Here is a 19,406-nt window from a genome sequence, read left to right as displayed (position 1 = left end):
TAATCTGTTAAAATCATCTGCTACAATGTCCTTCCTGTCAAAGACTATTTCAGCTTCAACCACAACAACATACGATCACAAAACAGATTCAAACTTAAAGTAAACTGCTCCAAACGTGACTGCAGGAAATACGACTTTAGTCACCAAGTAGTTGATGCCTGGAACTCATTAAGTATCATCACCTAACCCCCAAAACTTTATCCTTAGACTGTCCACTGTTGACCACTCCTGATTCCTAAGAGGTCAGTAAGGGGCGTGCATAAGTGCACCAGTGTGCCTTCCATCCCCTGCCCTAATGTTTCTCTCTTACTAGTATCATGTATATGAATATTATATCTTTGTCTACCACCAATGTGTACGTGACAAAACAAACAAATAAAAAAATAAATAAACATCTTATGACCAGGTCCACCAGTGAAGATTCAACTAAACTGATTTATTGCTAAAAGTCTTTTGCACAGGAATCTTCTTAACTAACGGTCAGTGCCTGGTTAGGATTAGACAAGGCTCATGGCTTTAATTCGCTTAAATCTCTGGGGGGAGTTGGTTCCAGAGGACCGGAGCCACCACAGAGGAGATCCTTCCCCTCGGCCCCGCCAGGCGGCATTGCTTGTCTGACGGGACCTGGAGAAGGCCGACTCTGTGGGCTGTGACCGGCCATAGAAACATAGAAGATTGACAGCAGAAAAAGACCTTGTGATCCATCTAGTCTACCCTTATACTATTTCTTGTATTTTATCTTAGGATGGATCTGTGTTTATCCCAGGCATTTTTCAATTCATTGACTATGGATTTGCCAACCACGTCTGCTGGAAGTTTGTTCCAAGCATCTACTACTCTTTAAGTCAAATAATATTTTCTCACGTTGCTTCTGATCTTTCCCCCAACTCACCTCAGATTGTGCCCCCTTGTTCTTGTGTTCACTTTCCTATTAAAAACACTTCCCTCCTGAACCTCATTTAATCCTTGAACATATTTAAATGTTTCGATCATGTCCCCCCTTTTCCTTCTGTCCTCCAGACTATACAGATGGAGTTCATGAAGTCTTTCCTGATACGTTTTATGCTTAAGACCTTCCACCATTTTTGCAGCCCGTCTTTGGACCCCTTCAATTTTACCAATATCTTTTTGTAGGTGAGGTCTCCAGAACTGGACGCAGAAGTCCAAATGGGGTCTCACCAGCGCTCTATATAAGGGGATCACAATCTCCCTCTTCCTGCTTGTGATACCTCTAAGCAAACTTGGCTCTTCTACGACATGTGGGCTTCAACTCCCAGAATTCCTGAGACAGCCTGATTGGCTCAGGAATTCTGGGAGCTGAAGTCCGCAAATCATAGAAGAACCAACTTTGCCTACCCGTGCTCTACGCAGTCACAGGATTGTCAAGCCACTCCCACCTGGTCACATGGCCGCAAACCACTCCTACCCGGTCACGTGACCATCAAGCCACACCCATACAAGAAGCCACGCCCGCAGTGTGGCGGTAATAATGTTGGCAGCCCATCACTGTTCGCATATTCCTTGTGGCATCAGACGTGGCTGCAACAGGAATCCATCTCGGCTTCTCTCTTCGCCAGCCACGTTTCTCCCTCTCCAAACAGACCACCTTGTACACCGCAGTGCCTAGCAACAGGTTCAGGAAATGTAAAAATAGCTGGCACATTTTTTTCCTCTTATTTTTTCTCCCGTTTCCAAGGAGAGGCAACCAGGGGACAGGATGAAATTGGGTTCTGCTGTCAGAATTCAGCAATTAACCCCCCTGAAGCCGGTAGAGATTGGGAAAGGAATGGATGATTGATTGGGAATGAATGTCATTGAAACGCTTTTAAATTATGTGGGGTTTTAGTTCAGACCTTATATAGGGTTTTTTAGCATTTATATGGGTTTCTCAGATTTTGTACTGTATTCGTTTTATTATGTAAGCAACCCTGAGTCCACAGCCAAGAAATCCAATATTATAATAATAATAATGATGATGATGATGATGATGATGATGATAACCAGAGATCTGAAAATTGAGCTGCAACGACTCTGGCATAAGCCCGTGAAAGTGGTCCCAGTGGTCCTTGGCATGCTGGGCGCAGTGCCAAGGATCTCAGTGGACATTTGAAAACCATCGGAATTGACACAATCTCCATCTGTCAATTGCAAAAGGCCCCTTTACTGGGATCGGCAAACATAATTCGCCGCTACATCACGCAGTCCTAGGTGCTTGGGAAGCGCCCGACTGGTGATGAAATACGAAATCCAGCATAGTGATCTTGCTTGCTGTGTTGTATTGTTAATAATAATAATAATAATAATAATAATAACAACAACAACAACAACAACAACAACAGAGTTGGAAGGGACCTTGGAGGTCTTCTAGTCCAACCCCCTGCTTTGGCAGGAAACCCTACACCACTTCAGACAGATGGTTATCCAACATCTGCTTAAAAACCTCCAGTGTTGGGGCATTCACAATTTCTGGAGGCAACTGATTTTGTTCTAATTGTCAGGAATTTTCTCCTTAGTTCTAAGTTGCTTCTCTCTTTGTTTAGTTTCCACCCATTGCTTCTTGTTCTGCCTTCAGGAGCTTTGGAGAATAGCTTGATTCCCTCTTCTTTGTGGCAAACCCTGAGATATTGGAAGGCTGCTATCATGTCTTCCCTGGTCCTTCTTTTCATCAAACTAGCCATGCTCAGTTCCTGCAACCGTTCTTCGTATGTTTTAGCCTCCAGTCCCCTAATCACCTTTGTCACTCTTCTCTGCACTTTTTCTAGAGTCTCCACATCCTTTTTGCATCATGGCAACCAAAACTGAATGCAGTCTTCCAAGTGTGGCCTTCCCAAGGCCTTATAAAGTGGTATTAACACTTTGTGTGATCTTGATTCTCTCCCTGTTGATGCAGCCTAGAACTGTGTTGGCTTTTTTGGCAGCTGCTGCACACGGCTGGCTCCTATTTAAATGGTCGTCCATTGGGACTGCAACCGTTCTGCGTATGTTTTAATCTCCTGTCCAGTCTCTTCCTAAAAACGTCTAGTATTGGAGCATTCACAACTATCTTGTGTCCATCATGTCTTCCCTAGTCCTTCTTTTCATTAAACAAGACATACCCAGTTCCTGCAACTGTTCTTCATATGTTTTAGCCTCCAGTCTCCTAATAAAATTGAGTTCTGACGTTCACAGTCCCGGAAACACCAGCATTGTCAATCAAATCTTTTCGGTACAACTCTAGTGGTCAACCAACCGTCCAAAGACAGGACAACTTCATTTATTAAAAAAAGCTTCTCTCTCCCTGATAAATCTCATCTCATCAATCTCTTTCCAGGCAGCTAGTCTTACAAATTTGGGTGGTGGGTGAACTTTTAAAAGGTTTCCTTATCAAGCAATTCATTCCCAGCCTTCAGAAATATTTCCCCATTCCAAATATTAGAAATTATTTAAAAGGGTCTTTTCCGCCCCCTCCCCCAGAAATCTCCAGATTCTAAAACCTCAAAAACAACAAAACAAAAAGGCCATTAAGTGCCTGTTCCATCCCATGTTGGTCATCTGGTCAGGTCTTTTTTCCCTTCAAGGAAAATAAATTCTTTCTCCTCCTATCACTCTCCAAGTCACAAGATCATGATAATGGCAGTCAGCAGCTCCATAATTATTCAAGTTTTATCTCCCAGGATGACCAAACTGGAAACTTCCACAGGATTATATATATATATAGTGCTGTATATATATAAAATGTATATATATAGTGCTGTACAGTATATACAGTGGTACCTCTACCTAAGAACACCTCTACTTTTCTAGAGAAGAACCGGCTGTTCAAGATTATTTTGCCTCTTCTCAAGAACCATTTTCCACTTACAAATCCAAGCTTCTGAAAATGTAACCGGAAAAGGCAGGGAGAAGCCTCCGTGGGGCCTCTCTAGGAATCTCCTGGGAGGAAGCAGGGCCAGAAAAGGCAGGGAGAAGCCTCTGTGGGACCTTTCTAGGAATCTCCTGGAAGGAAACAGGGCCGGAAAAGGTGGGGAGAAGCCTCCGTGGGGCCTCTCTAGGAATCTCCTGGGAGGAAGCAGGGCCAGAAAAGGCAGGGAGAAGCCTCTGTGGGGCCTTTCTAGGAATCTCCTGGAAGGAAACAGGGCCGGAAAAGGTGGGGAGAAGCCTCCGTGGGGCCTCTCTAGGAATCTCCTGGGAGGAAGCAGGGCCAGAAAAGGCAGGGAGAAGCCTCTGTGGGGCCTTTCTAGGAATCTCCTGGAAGGAAACAGGGCCGGAAAAGGTGGGGAGAAGCCTCCGTGGGGCCTCTCTAGGAATCTCCTGGGAGGAAGCAGGGCCAGAAAAGGCAGGGAGAAGCCTCTGTGGGGCCTTTCTAGGAATCTCCTGGGAGGAAACAGGACCTGAAAAGGCGGGGAGTAGCCTCCATGGGGCCTCTCTAGGAATCTCCTGGGGGGAAACAGGACCTGAAAAGGCGGGGAGAAGCCTCCGTGGGGCCTCTCTAGGAATCTCCTGGGAGGAAACAGGGCCGGAAAAGGCAGGGAGAAGCCTCCGCGGGGCCTCTCTAGAAATCTCCTGGGAGGAAACAGGACCTGAAAAGGCGGGGAGAAGCCTCCGCGGGGCCTCTCTGGGAATCTCCTGGGAGGAAACAGGGCCTCCACCCTCCCTGTGGTTTCCCCAATCGCACACATTATTGGCTTTTACACTGATTCCTTCAGGAAAAATTGCCTCTACTTACAAACTTTTCTACTTAAGAACCTGGTCACGGAACGAATTAAATCTATAAGCAGAGATACCACTGTATAAGATTACAGTGAAAGTATAAACCCGCATACATGAGATGGTTATGAGATTACATGGGAATATTAGGACAGGGACGATAGGCATATCGATGCGCTTGTACGCGTGTGGCCCCTTACAGACCTCCTCGTCCTGAAAACATGTTTTGGAGGTGCAAAACAGAGACCCCCCTATTCTCTTTGGCCCAATTGAGAGCCCCCAGCCATCAAAAAGAAGGCAGGAAGAAGCAGAAACAAAGGAAATTGCTCCACCAGCCTTCCCAAGTCCGGCTGCAGACCGGCTGCCAAATTCCCCAGGGCCTAAAATGCATTTCGGCTGGGATGAATGAAAACAAGACGGGGATTATTGGACGTAGCCATATGTTCCTTGCTGTACAACGCACTTAAAAGCACTTTTCCTCCGTCACCGTGATTAATGGTGTGCCTCCTTTCCAAGCCATACATTTCTAGGAGCAAACTAACTGGATTGGAATACAAGTGCTTTCTTTCTTTCTTTCTTTCTTTCTTTCTTTCTTTCTTTCTTTCTTTCTTTCTTTCTTGTATCTATCATTTATCTATCTTTTTTCTTTTCATCTATCGTGTATCTCTCTCTATATATATTTATCTTTCATCTATCATTTATCTATATCTATCTATCTATCTTTCTTTCATCTATCTATCATTTATCTATATCTATCTATCTTTCATCTATCTATCATTTATCTGTCTATCTATCTGTCTGTCTGTCTGTCCTTCCTTCCTTCCTTCCTTTTGTAAGCCGCCCCTCTCCGTGGACTCGGGGCAGCTCACAACATATATATATATATAAACAACAATAACACATCTGAAATCCAATTAATATAAACATTCTAAAAAGGCTAAAACATTAAAAAACATTCATTCAAATTCAAACCACAAACATACCACACACTCCTTGGCCACAGGCTAAGGTCTTGTGACCCCAAGCCTGGAGGCATAAATAAGTTTTCAGATTCCTGTGGAAGGCGAGGAGGGTGGGGACAGTACAAATCTCTGGGGGAGCTGATTCCAGAGGGCTGGGGCCTCCACGGAGAAGGCTCTTCCCCTAGGCTTTGCCAAGTGACATTGCCTAGTTGTTGGGACTCTGTGGGACCTGACCGGTCACTGGGATTCATGTGGCAGAAGGCGATCCTGTAAGTAATCTGGTCTGATGCCATGTAGGGTTTTATAGATCATGACCAATACTTGGATCACACCCGGAAACCAATTGGCAGCCAATGCAGTCCGCGGAGTGCGGAAGAAACATGGCCATACCTTGGGAGGCGCATGACTGCTCGCGTAGCTGCATTCTGCACAATCCGTGATTTCCGAACGCTTGGAATTGCTTAAACTGCAAAACAAACTCCTGTGAATGTCCAGCAGCTGCAGACTAGATGAGCAGATAGAACGCCCCACCCCAAGGAGGTTCATGCTGTACCCAAGGAAATGCTCCACACGGGGCCAAAAGCTTTGAAGATCTGAGCTGGTTTTTAAAGAACTAGCAGGAAGTCAGAGAACTTAAAGTCGCGGGAGCCTCAGTTCTCTGCAGGAAACTTGCTTTGAAAGCTGGAATAAGCTACCCAGGATATATTTATCCTATTTCCTACCCGTATTTGAAGCTCTTAGCAAGAGAAAAGGAAGAGAAATTATTTTCAGGACAAGCCAGACTAATGGTGGTATTGACTGTGAAAGATGAACATAAGGTTGTCCGAAGTACAAGACAGGAATACATGGGTTGGGTTGGGGAGAAACACCCTACTGAAACTTGGAAACGGAGATTTATCAAGAGGTTTATCAGCTGCTCTTAGTAGGAGTGAAAACAAAGTCAACTGAAAGATGGATCTCCTAGAAGAAGTCAAGTGAAAGATGGATCTCCTAGACGAAGTCAAGTGAAAGATGGATCTCCTAGACAAAGTCAACTGAAAGATGGATCTCCTAGACCAGTGATGGCGAACCTTTTTTCCCTCGGGTGCCAAAAGAGCATGGGTGCATGCTATCACGCATGTGCGAGTGCCTACACCCATAATTCAATGCCTGGGGAGGGCGAAAACAGTTTCCCCCACTCCCCAGAGGCTCTCTGGAAGCCAAACATGCCCTCCCAGAGCCTCTGTGCCTGCCACAAATCAGCTGGCCAGCACACACAGGCACATTGGAGCTGAGCTAGGGCAACGGCTTGCGTGCCAGTAGATATGACTCCATACGCCACCTGTGGCACCCTTACCATAGGTTCGCCATCACTGCCCTACGCAATTATACTTACAATCCTAGGTTTAGAAAGCTTAGACCTACGTCGCCTTAAACACAACAGAAGCGTAGCCCATAAAATTATCTGCTGCAACATCCTTCCTGTCAACGACTACTTCAGCTTCAACCACAACAACACACAAGCACACAACAGATACAAACTCAAAGTAAACCGCTCCAAACTTGACTGCAGGAAATACGACTTTAGTAACCAAGTAGTTGATGCATGGAACTCACTACCTGACTCTGTAGTATCATCACCTAACCCCCAAAACCTGACCCTTAGACTGTCCACTGTTGACCTCTCCTGATTCCTAAGAGGTCAGTAAGGGGCGTGCATAAGGGCCCCAGCGTGCCTTCCGTCCCCTGTCCTAATGTTTTTCTCTTACTAGTATAATGTATATAAAGATTGTTATATCTTTGTATACTACCATGGAATGAAGAGAGAGAGAGACAGACAGACAGACAGACAGACAGACAGACAGACAGACTCCCCAGTCAGCAAAGAATTCTGGGAGTTGAAGTCCATCTCTCTTAAAAGTTAGTAAAGTTTGAGAAACATTGATTTAAATCCCATCAAAACGAAGGATTCTTTGCAAAGCATCGGCCAAATCGCCCAGCATTTCCACTCCAGACCTCTAACACCCCCCACTCCAAAATCTCCCTCCAACTTCTCCTGCACCCCACAACTCTCCACGCACAGCCCCAGAGGAACAGAGCACCGCCTGGGAACGAAGTGGAGTCAATAAATCACACAAAACAGTCACATTGTTTGAATTTGCACCATTCCAAGGAGCATTCGTAGAAAAAAATAGGGCGCCAGCTTCAATGGGAATCAAGCCATGAAATATTGTGCATGCATTTTGTTTTTAATTTGGACATTACTCAAATACTATAGAAAAATATTTTTTTTGAAAAAACATACCGGTAATTTAAAATTATTGTTCAGAGAGTCTTCGGAGAGGGGCGGCATACAAATCCAAATAATAAATAAAATAAATAAAGTCACGGAGAAGTTAGAGAAAGTTAAATGAAGTTTGGTTCTCCCCACAATCTAAGGGACGGGAGTTGTGTTGCCCTCTTTATTCTTTTTCTGCATATTTCTAGTGTTTTAAAAAGCAGAGCCGAACGGGAGGTCAGGGTTTGAGAAACGTTGGTGCAAATCCCACCAAAACGAAGGATTCTTTGCAAAGCATCGGTCAAACTGCCCAGCCTTTCCACTCCAGACCTCTAAAAAAAAACCTAAAAAATCTCCCTCCAACTTCTCCCGCATCCCACAACTCCCCCCCACAGCAATGGAACAAGGACTGGGGACGAAGTCAATGCATCCTTTACCTCTGTGAAGCTCTCGTGCACCACAAACCCCTGGGAAGGGAGCATTTTCCCCGAGTATGCAACTCCTGATTCGCATGGAGCGATTCCTCCTGCCTTGGAGACGAGTCGTTTTCCTCCTTCCACCGAAGACGAAGGAGCGCAGCTGATGGCAACCTCCTCCAGGGTCCCTTAGGGGCAGCTCCTTACCGCAGAGGGGGTCCTGGACCCCGGGTCAAGGCTTGCACTGGGCATGCTCCAAGGAAAGTAGCGGGTTTCCCCCCACCCCATCTGTTCGCGCAGAACAGCTCCTTCTGCAAATCCCAGGAACGACACAGGAAAAACATCTGAAACATATTTCCAGAATATGGTGGCCTCTCTCTCTCTCTCTCTCCCCATCTGAAGGAGGCTGGGAGCATTTAAAGGAAGGAAGGGAGGGTGAGGAGGGGGATGGAGGTCCAAAGAGGCTCAGCTAAAAAAGGGAAGTGCATTAAGATCGTGTGTGTGTGTGTGTGTGTGTGTGTGTGTGATATATATATATATATATAAAAAGAAGCCAAAGGTTAACAGGGCTTCCAACTTTTGAAACTTTCTGGAAAGTTTAGCCCCAAGCCAGAAGACACACAATTCATTTATAAACACAATTTATAGAGAATTCATTTCATTTATACAGCGTTCCCTCGATTTTCGCGGGTTCGAACTTCGCAAAAAGTCTATACCACGGTTTTTCAAAAATATTAATTACAAAATACTTTGCAGTTTTGTCCCCTATACCCTGTTTTTTTCTGCCCAATGACGTCATATATCATCGCCAAACATTCGTCCACCTTTAATAAATATTTTTTAAAATAAACTTTAATAAATAAACATGATAAGTAATAATCTAAATGGTTGTTAAGGGAGGGGGAAATTGCAATTTAGGGGTTTAAAGTGTTAAGGGAAGGCTTGTGATACTGTTCATAGCCAAAAATACTGTATTTACTTCCGCATCTCTACTTTGCGGAAATTCGACTTTTGCGGGCGGTCTCGGAACGAATCCCCCCCGAAAAGTGAGGGAACACTGTAATTAGATTCATTTATAAACCCGCATCGCATCTCGGGCATTAATACAAGCGAGAGAGTCCAGAAATATACTGCTTTAAAAAAATAAATGGAACACTCAAATAACACATCCTAGATCTGAATGAATGAAATATTCTCATTTGCACAACTATTCCATTTGCACAACAGCATGGAAAATTGATTGTCAATCAGTGTTGCTTCTTAAGTGGACAGTTTGATTTCACAGAAGTTTGATTTACTTGAAGTTATATTCTGTCTTTTAAGTGTTCCCATTATTTTTATTTTTGAGCAATCAGAGTCCTCCACTCCTACGCTCACAGCAAAATACCTTCTTCCACCAGATTGCAAATGCTGCGATTAGACAATTTACAATCACATCGCCTCTGATCTGATCAAACTGTAGTTCATAAAGTCAAATGCCAAAATGTCCTTCCTGTTAGTGACTACTTCGCCTTCAACCGAAACAACACACAAGCACATAATAAGATACAAACTCAATGTAAATCGCTCCAAACCCGACTGCAGAAAATACGACTTCAGCAATAGAGTGATGAACACCTGGAATGCACTACCGGACTCTGGTTTCTTCCCTGAACCCCCAAATCTTCAACCTGTCTACAGTCGACCTCTCCCCTTTTCTAAGAGGTCTATAAGGAGCGTGCATAAGCGCACCATTGTGCCTACCGTCCATGACCCACTGTCCTATCATCTTCTTCTTTTATCTGTTATATAATACATGCTTGGCTAAACAAACAAACAAACAAAGAAAGAAATAAAGAAATAAATGGAAGGAAGGAAGGAAGGAAGGAAGGAAGGAAGGAAGGAAGGAAGGAAGGAAGGAAGGAAGGAAGGAAGGAATAACTTTGGAATGCGTTGCAGGTAGATCTCATTTAGCAAAGTTAATTAACCACACAAAATAGTCGCATTGTTTGAATTTACACAATTCCAAGGGGAATTCCTAGGGAAAACAGGGTCCCAGCTTAAATGGAAATCAAGCAATGAAATATTGTGAGTGCATTTTGTTTTTAATATGGACATTACTGAAATACTATAGGAAAAGGTTAAAAAAAAACATGCCGGTAATTTAAAATTACAGTTCAGAAAGTCACAGAGTAGTTAGAGAAAGCTAAATGAAGTTTGGTTAGGGATGTGAGTTGTGTTGGCCTCTTAACTCTTTTCTGCATATTTCTCGTGTTTTAAAAAGCAGAGCTGAAGGTCAGAGGGGAGATTATACAGTGCCAATAAAAGTAGAAAAGTTTCGATGTATTTATCTGCACAAAAATGGGACAATAATCAAATGGCAAGACCCAGGAAGTGGATGCAGTTAATATCTCAGCTACATTCGGAAACAGTGAGTAAAAATGAGTAAAAATGGAATCATGCAAAGAAAACAGTAAATTACTTTGCTTCTCTCTTCTATTTTTTTGGGGGGAAATCCTTTTTTTTTTTAGAATACAGAAAATAAAGTCTGAAGGGACTTTGAAGGTTTTCCAATGCAAAAGACCATGTACCATTTCAGACAAGTATCTGTCCAATCTCTTCTTAAAAGCATCCCACTTTTTTTTTTAAATAAAACCATTTTTTTAACAATTTAATGGGGGGGGGGGGTAGGGTCTCCCAGCACTGTTGAGAAAACAGATGGGGAAGTATCAAGGTCAACCTCAGGAATAATCCTGTCTGCAGAGCTGATTATATCCATTTATTTGTGGTTTTTCTTTTTCAATCAACCAACCCAAGGAAGCGTTTTCCTCTCTGAGCTACGAAGGGCGGCTTCGAAATAAAGTCATTGTTCTCCAACAGTCTTCCTTCCCGCTTTCTCACTGCACAGAAGTGAGATAAATGCTAATAAAAGAGAGGATTTTGCAAAAACATCAAAACGAGGGTTTGCAATTGTGCGGTACCTTTTCACATACAAACCACGTACAACATATGTCAAAAACAATTTGTCCTGTTGTAGCCACCATCTTAATATTTTAACACACACACACATACACCCTCTATGCCTCTGCAATAAATATGATATAAACATAATAAGTATAATAAATATTATGACCATCAGGGAGCCTGGTGGTTAAGTCATAATGGTTGTAAAATAGGTCGGCCACCTGGCCAACCTAATTTTAGGAAATGTTTTGCCTGTTTTATGACCATGCATTGAAACAGATAGAAACATAGAAACATAGAAGACTGACGGCAGAAAAAGACCTCATGGTCCATCTAGTCTGCCCTTATACTATTTTCTGTATTTTATCTTAGGATGGATCTGTGTTTATCCCAGGCATGTTTAAATTCAGTGACTGTGGATTTACCAACCACGTCTGCTGGAAGTTTGTTCCAAGCATCTACTACTCTTTCAGTGAAATAATATTTCCTCACGTTGCTTTTGATCTTTCCCCCAACTAACTTCAGATTGTGTCCCCTTGTTCTTGGGTTCACTTTCCTATTAAAAACACTTCCCTCCTGGACCTTATTTAACCCTTTAACATATTTAAATGTTTCGATCATGTCCCCCCCTTTTCCTTCTGTCCGCCAGACTATACAGATTGAGTTCATGGAGTCTTTCCTGATACGTTTTATGCTTAAGACCTTCCACCATTCTTATAGCCCGTCTTTGGACCCGCTCAATTTTGTCAATATCTTTTTGTAGGTGAGGTCTCCAGAACTGAACACAGTATTATTCCAAATGTGGTCTCACCAGCACTCTATATAAGGGGATCACAATCTCCCTCTTCCTGCTTGTTATACCTCTAGCTATGCAGCCAAGCATCCAGATAGATCTTACTTCTTTACCTGTCCATACAGGTGTTTCTGTGCGCAACGTGGACTTCCTAAAATGTTATAAAATAAACATGACCAGGGGGTAGATGGGAAACTTATCAAATTTGTAGATAACACCAAACTGGCAGGAATTGCCATCACTCCAGAAGATAGGTGGAAAATACAGAAGGACCTTGACAAACGTGGACAATGGGCGCTACCTAACAAAATGAAATTCAGTGGTGAAAAAAGTCAGGTTCTACATTTAGGCAAGAAAAACAAAATGCACAGGTACAGTATAGATGGTACATTGCTCAACAGTAGTAATTTTGAGAGGGATCTTGGAATCCTAGTGGACAACCATTGAAACAGGAGCCGGCCATGTGCAGCAGCTGCCAAAAAAGCCAACACGGTTCTAGGCTGCATCAACAGAGGGAGACAATCAAGATCACGTGAAGGGTTAATACCACTTTATAAGGCCTTGGTAAGGCCACACTTGGAAGACTACGGTCAGTTTTGGTCCCTACGATGCAAAAAGGATGTTGAGACTCTAGAAAAAGTGCAGAGAAGAGCGACAAAGATGATTAGGGGATGATTGGAGGCTAAAACATGCGAAGAACGGTTGCAGGAACTGGGCATGGCTAGTTTAATGAAAAGAAGGACCAGGGGAGACATGATAGCAGCCTTCCAATATCTCAGGGGCTGCCACAAAGGAGTCCACTTATTCTCCAAAGCACCTGAGACTAGAACAAGAAGCAACGGGTGGAAACTAAAGAAGGAGAGAAGCAACTTAGAACTTAAGGAGAAATTTTCTGACAGTCAGAACAATTAATAAGTGGAACAGAAGTTGCCTCCAGAAGTTGTGAATGCCCCAACACTGGACGTTTTTAAGAAGATGTTGGATAACCATTGGTCAGAAGTAGTGTGGGGTTTCCTGCCTAAGCAGGGGGTTGGACTAGAAGACCTCCAAGGTCCCTTCCAACTCTGTTGTTGTTGTTGTTTTTATTATTATTATTATTATTATTATTATTATTATTATTATTATGTCAGAACTCCACTAACTTCTGAGGTCTCAATGCACCGGGAATGAACATTTACACACAATCTTTTTACTATTTCTAAAGTTATGATGTTCGGATGTAGCCACCTCCCTATATTATTGTATTACAAAAAGGATGCTTGTTATTGTCTACTCAAAATGCCCACGAAACCCAATACCGAAACATTCACAATGGAAGTATGTCAAAAGTCCCCTCCTCATACAATCTCAGGGAAAAGGGAACCATAGCTAATGAAACCAAATTGGACTTATTAGTGTAAGACACAGGGGAATTTTCAGTGCAAATCACGGACAGCTGTCTCTCGTTCTCAGCACTTAGCTTTCAAAAATGGCTATTTTTTTGCCCCTCCATAGATTCTGAAATCCTTCAAAAATTCCCCCAAGAATGCTGCCAGAAACAATTTGCAGGATGTTTTGTTGCTCTTATCTGTATATAAATTTTATTTTTTCTAATAATTTTTTAAAAAAATATTGATATTCCAAATTTCTTCCAAAGATTTCATTCCTTCAAACGGGTCTCTCCTCTGCCAGGCTGAGATTTCAAAGCACGTAAGATCAATCTTGGATAGAGCCCCGAAATCTGAAAATTGGTTTTTAAAAGGCAGGAAGTTGAGAAATTGATCTCCGGATTTGCTGAGCCCAATGTCACTGGAGTCAGCCTTTTTGCAAATGAAAATAGTGTAAGACCTTTTTTTTCCCTGAGAGTTGGTTCTGCCCATGGGTTGCAAAGGGGGCACAATAACGCCTTTCATTCATCTCCAGAAATCATAATAAATGAGGTCACTGGAGCAAAGCTGCTCAGGCCAGCTTAGGAAAGAGATTGTCTGTCAACAGGGTGATAAAAGTAATAAAAATACGGATCACCCAGTCCTAGCGTGGAGGCACCCCCACAAAAAAAAACCCCTTCAACTTAACAGTTCATTATCAAGAACAAAATTTCCACTGCTAAGCAAGGCCATTGGTAAGGGAGCTGCACCAGTTTTTGATTCCAAATAATATCTTATCCATTCCAAAAACAAACTTCAAACATTCAGATAAAAGTACTTCTATAAAGGTTACAGCCACAGAAATAACCTGTGAATGCAGCCTCAAATAAGCAAAAATTAAGGAAAGCAGGCAGCAATTTTACGGTAGCAGGGAATTATCTAGTTACCTAAAATATAAATTTACACCTGGTTGATAATGACCTCTGCTGGTCAATTCTAATAAAATAAATCCTTCTGTCCACAAATATCTCCTTTTCCCTGTCCAGACACTGATCTGTGCCATGATATAGTCAGATATCATTCCTAATTTTTTTTAAATCTGCATATTTAAAAAAATTAACATGCATCCTCCAATTGGGGGAAACATCAGAAGCAACATGAGAAAATATTATTTGACTGAAAGAGTGGTAGATGCTTGGAACAAACTTCCAGCAGACGTGGTTGGTCAATCCACAGGAACGGAATCTAAACATGCCTGGGATAAACATAGATCCATCCTAAGATAAAATATGGAAAATAGTAGAAGGGCAGACTAGGTGGACCATGAGGTCTTTTTCTGCCGTCAGTCTTCTATATTTCTATGTTTCTAATTGCAAGAATTTCAATTCAGAGCTGCCTTGCAAAACCAAACAGTATTTTGCTCCTAACCAACACGGTATTTATGGACACATTGGTTGCCCACATTATGAAGATAGACTGCTTGGCACATGGGAGGCTCTTTTGGGAATCACCCAGGTGTCAAAGAGTCAAAAAAGTCCTATCTGTAATCTTATCCCTATTTTTGTCGATTTTAATTGTAATTTCTTTCTTCGATGGTTGCAAGGTGGCTATTGAGATTAGGGTGGCCTACTGGTTTAATCAATTATTATTAGTATCCATCTTCAAATCCTTTCTTTCTTTCTTTCCTTCCTTCCTTCCTTCTTTCCTTCCTTCCTTCTTTCCTTCTTTATTTCTTTCCTTCCTTCTTTCTTTTTTTCTTTCCTTCTTTATTTCCTTCCTTCCCTCCCTCCCTCCTTCCTTCCTTCCTTTATTTGATTTATATGTTACCCTTCTCCGAGGACTCGGGGCTACTCACAGCATATGGCAATACAATACAATGGCAAATCTAATTACTGTACATTTAAAATTACAATCTAAAAATCCAATATTTAAAAACAATCATACCAGTTCAATCATAATCTCCTTTCGTTGGCCAGGGGGCTGAGACCTCATTGCCCCTAGCCTGCCAACATAGGTGAGTCTTAAGACTTTTATGAAAGGCCAGGAGGGTGGGGACAGTGCGAATCTCCAGGAGGGGTGAACTGATTCCAGACGGCTGGGGCCACCACAGAGAAGGCCCTTCCCCTTGACCCCCGCCAAGCGACATTGTCTAGTTGACTGGACCTGGAGAAGGCCGATTCTGTGGGACCTAATCGGTCGCTGGGAATCATACGGTCCCGCAAATAATTGTTGGAGGACTTACTGAAGTTTCTCTCGGCTGTGACGGACAGCCCGCTCGTCCTTCCTCGACTGGGGTCTCCATGCTGGTGTTTAGAAACCTGGATGAGCAGAGAGGCAGAGATCTTCCAGCAAGCCCAGGTCCATTTTCTGTCTTAAAAAGATGTCAAGCTCCCTGTGCCACCTGAAAGAAAATTAAAAAGCCAGGTGTGCGCGTGAAGAGCAGATGTTGCAGGAGTACCACGATCTACGCTGGGAGAACAGGTTTCTGCCGGTAGAACAGGGTTGCCCAATGTGGCAATTTAAAAATATATGGACTTCACTAAACAATTTGCTTAAGAACCATGGCAAAAATGCTCTTATCAGTGGAAATTTCTGACTTGATTTTGATTGATTGATTGATTGGATTTGTATGCCGCCCCTCTCTGGAGACTCGGGGCGGCTAACAACAATAATAAAACAGTATACAAAATAATCCAATAGTAAAAACGATTAAAAACCCATTAATATAAAAACCAAACATACGTACAGACATACCATGCATAAAATTGTAAAGGCCTAGGGGGAAAGAGGATCTCAATTCCCCCATGCCTGACGGCAGAGGTGGGTTTTAAGCAGCTTACGAAAGGCAAGGAGGGTGGGGGCAATTCTAATCTCTGGGGGGAGTTGGTTCCAGAGGGCCGGGGCCGCCACAGAGAAGGCTCTTCCCCTGGGTCCCGCCAAGTGGCATTGTTTAGTTGACGGGACCCGGAGAAGACCCACTCTGTGGGACCGAACTGGTCGCTGGGATTTTGCATGTACGTATAGGAGGATAATCTGGCAAAAAAAAATCTCCCCCCAAATCTCCTCCACTCATTCGTTTCCCCTTCAAATCCAACAACTTTGGGACCTATTTGCAAACCCCCTTTTTCCCTGCTGCCCCTTCCCCAATTTTTGGAACCACTGCAAAATTCATTCCCTCTGCCCCCACCCCCATATTTTTTTTTGCAATATCAGCATTTCCTTCTGCCCAACCCCCCTCCCTCAATTTTTGCAACATTGCAAAGTCCGTTCCCTGCTCCCACCCCACCCACCCCCATTTTATTTTTTACAATATTGCAGTCCGTCCCTGCCGGCCCGCTCCCTCCCCGCAAAGTTTTGCAACATTGCAAAGTTCGTTCCCTGTGCCCCCCCCCCATTTTTGCAATATCAGCATTCCCTGCTGCCCCCCCCCTCAATTTTTGCAACATTGCAAACTCCATTCCATGCTGCCACCCCCCCCCCCCTTTTTTTTTGTTGCAATATTGCACTCCGTCCCTGCTGACCCGCCCCCTCCCCGCAAAGTTTTGCAACGTTGCAAAAACAGCCCCCGCACACACACACACTGTGCCCCCCCCCCTCTTGGAAAAGCGGCCTGGGCCGGCAGGGGAAGGGCGGGGCTGCCCGGGGGGAGCCAGGCTCGTGGCCCCGCCCCCATGGACCCCGGGGACCTACTGCTGGGGGGCCTCCCTCCCCCCAGGACCCACCTTCGGGGTCTCCCCGCCTGCAGCAAGGCCCGGCCCGCCCGGCGGGGTTGCATCGCCTCCTGGGAGCAGCCCGCCATCCCAGCGCGTTCCCGTTGCCTTGGAGACGCGCGCCGCAGCGCCACCTGGCGGCCGGACCACAAACCGCTTGCAGAAAGCCTCATTTGAAATCCAGATTAAATCACCCAAATGCAAACACGCGCCCCTTTTGCATTGACAGGCCGGCTGCTGGAGCAAAATGATGGGCAGAACAAAATGCATGGGCCGAACTGGCTGCGGAGTTTTGTTTTCAGTCGGTGTTGCTGTCCCTTGAGTTGTGCTGATGTTTGGCCCTTGTGTGTTTCTGCTGCATTGCAAGCTGCCCAGTGTCACTTTGGAGAGCCAGATGGAAATGGATTGATTGCAAATACAGTATAAATATAAAAGATAAATGCACACATAAAGTTTCCATGCTGCCCTGAGTTGCCTCAAGAAGGGCGGCATAGGAATCTAAGTAAGTACGTAAGTAAGTAAGTAGGGAGGGAGGGAAGGAAGGAAGGAAAGAAAGAAAGAAAGAAAGAAAAGAAAGAAAGAAAGGCCATCAACCTGCCTCCATTGAGGACCTGCAGACTGCACAAGTCAAAAAGAGGGTGGTGAAAATATTTACTGACCCTTCGCATCCTGGACACAACTAAACACAGGAGCAGTTTTTCCCCCAAAGGCCATCACTCTGCTAAACAAATAATTCCCTCACCACTGTCAAACTATTTACTATGTCTGCACTACTGTTACTAGTTTTTTCTCATTATTCCTATCACCCATTTCCTCCTATTTATGACTGTATGACTGTAACTTGTGGCTTGTATCCTTAAGATTTTTATTGTTAGTTTCCTCATTGCCTATTTGACCCCTATGACCATCATGAAGTGTTTTTAACCTCATGATTCTTGACAAATGTCTCTTTTCTTTTATGTCCACTGAAAACATCTACACCAAAGGCAAATTCCTTGAGTGTCCAATCACACTTGGCCAATAAAGAATTCTATTCTATCTGCTCAGAGTTGCTTTGGAGATCCAGATGGAAATTTATTAATTACAAATATAAATTATAAAATAAACACACCAACTAGAAAATGGCCCCTCCTTCGGATGTGAAGTTGGAGGGTGGGGAATTCTGGGAGTTGAAGTCCAAATATCTTCAAGTTGCCAAGGTTGGGAAACACTGCAATAGGCAATTCACCTTGATGATGAGAAAGAGAGAGAAGAAAGGAGGGAGGGAGGAAGGAAGGAAGGAAGAAGGGAGAGAGGGAGGGAGGAAGGAGGGGGAAGGGAGGGAGGAGGGAGGGAGGAAGGAAAGGAAGGAAGGAAGGAAAGGAAGGAAACGAAACCCAGGGGAAGGATGACATTTTTTCCCACAATAAAATCAACACAGTTTCCAGGGTTAGCTATAAAAATATTTATTCTTCTGTAATAAAAGGTGCAGCTCATGAACCAGGAGCCAGGAAATTATTAACTAATAGTCTAATAGTCTAAACACCAAAAGGAGGAAGAAAACAGACCTTTAAAAAAAGACTCACTTTCCAGAAGATTTTCTCTTTGCAGGGCTTCTAACGTTATTAAACTATTTGTCGAACAAATATTAATCATTAGAAAAAGGGGATACACAGATTTTGATGCTATTCAGCTTGGCGGCGGCTGAAAAGGATCACAGAATTCCATTTCCTTCATATAATGTTTAACAGAGTAATTGCTCCATTTTATTATGATTTTACCAGTGGAAACTGTCGGTAGTTCCATTATTTGCAAGAGAAAACAGCCTGTGCTCAGATCAAGAATTGTTCAATATGAAAAACAGCTGTGAAAGTAAACACCAGCAAAAATACACCCACAGGGCCAAATAAAATAAAACATCTAATGTTCTAGAGAGAAAAAACATTTCACCCACATCTATTCTTGTGGACTTTAGAAGGCCAGAATGAGATCCGTTCGGGCTGAAATACTCGTAAGCAATTCATAAACTCATAACTTATCAGGGAGACTGGATAAAAATTAACCCTGATATTGAAAGATAATTATTGCAAGGTGGCATCTCCAAAGCTGAAATGACCTGGTTGATCAGCCTGCCTGCATCCGCATAGAATTCACAAGATTTGCAAATGCTAACTCTTCTTTTTTTAAAGGACACTTTTGTGCTGTTTCTGTAAAAGTGTTGCGTAAATTAGCTTGAAAATAACCAGCAACTGATACCTTACAGTGGATTTAATACTTAAAAAAAGAGCATACAATATTCCCATATTTAGTTGTG

General features: G+C 43.3%; 1 protein-coding gene across 8 annotated transcripts in view; it reads right to left on the bottom strand.

Annotated features, from left to right (window-relative positions):
- The window catches only part of DIXDC1 (DIX domain containing 1), a 52,121-nt gene extending 34,882 nt beyond the window's left edge, over positions 1–17,239 (bottom strand). For 3 of the 8 annotated variants that reach the window (XM_070765814.1, XM_070765816.1, XM_070765817.1), the window contains exons 1-2: positions 17,126–17,224; positions 15,646–15,804 (exon numbers count right to left, since the gene is read on the bottom strand). In XM_070765814.1, the coding sequence (XP_070621915.1) occupies positions 15,646–15,705 (60 nt within the window). In that variant the 5' untranslated portion in view covers positions 15,706–15,804; positions 17,126–17,224. Of the gene's footprint in view, positions 1–8,342; positions 8,720–15,645; positions 15,805–17,125 lie in introns of those variants that run through there. The other 5 variants (XM_070765821.1, XM_070765822.1, XM_070765815.1 and 2 more) reach the window with 4 other exon arrangements.
- Between the last annotated feature and the right edge of the window lie 2,167 nt (positions 17,240–19,406).

Source organism: Erythrolamprus reginae, chromosome 12 (assembly GCF_031021105.1).
Source record: "Erythrolamprus reginae isolate rEryReg1 chromosome 12, rEryReg1.hap1, whole genome shotgun sequence".
Taxonomy (NCBI): Eukaryota; Metazoa; Chordata; class Lepidosauria; order Squamata; family Dipsadidae; genus Erythrolamprus; species Erythrolamprus reginae.
This window is presented reverse-complemented; position numbering and strand designations above follow the sequence as displayed.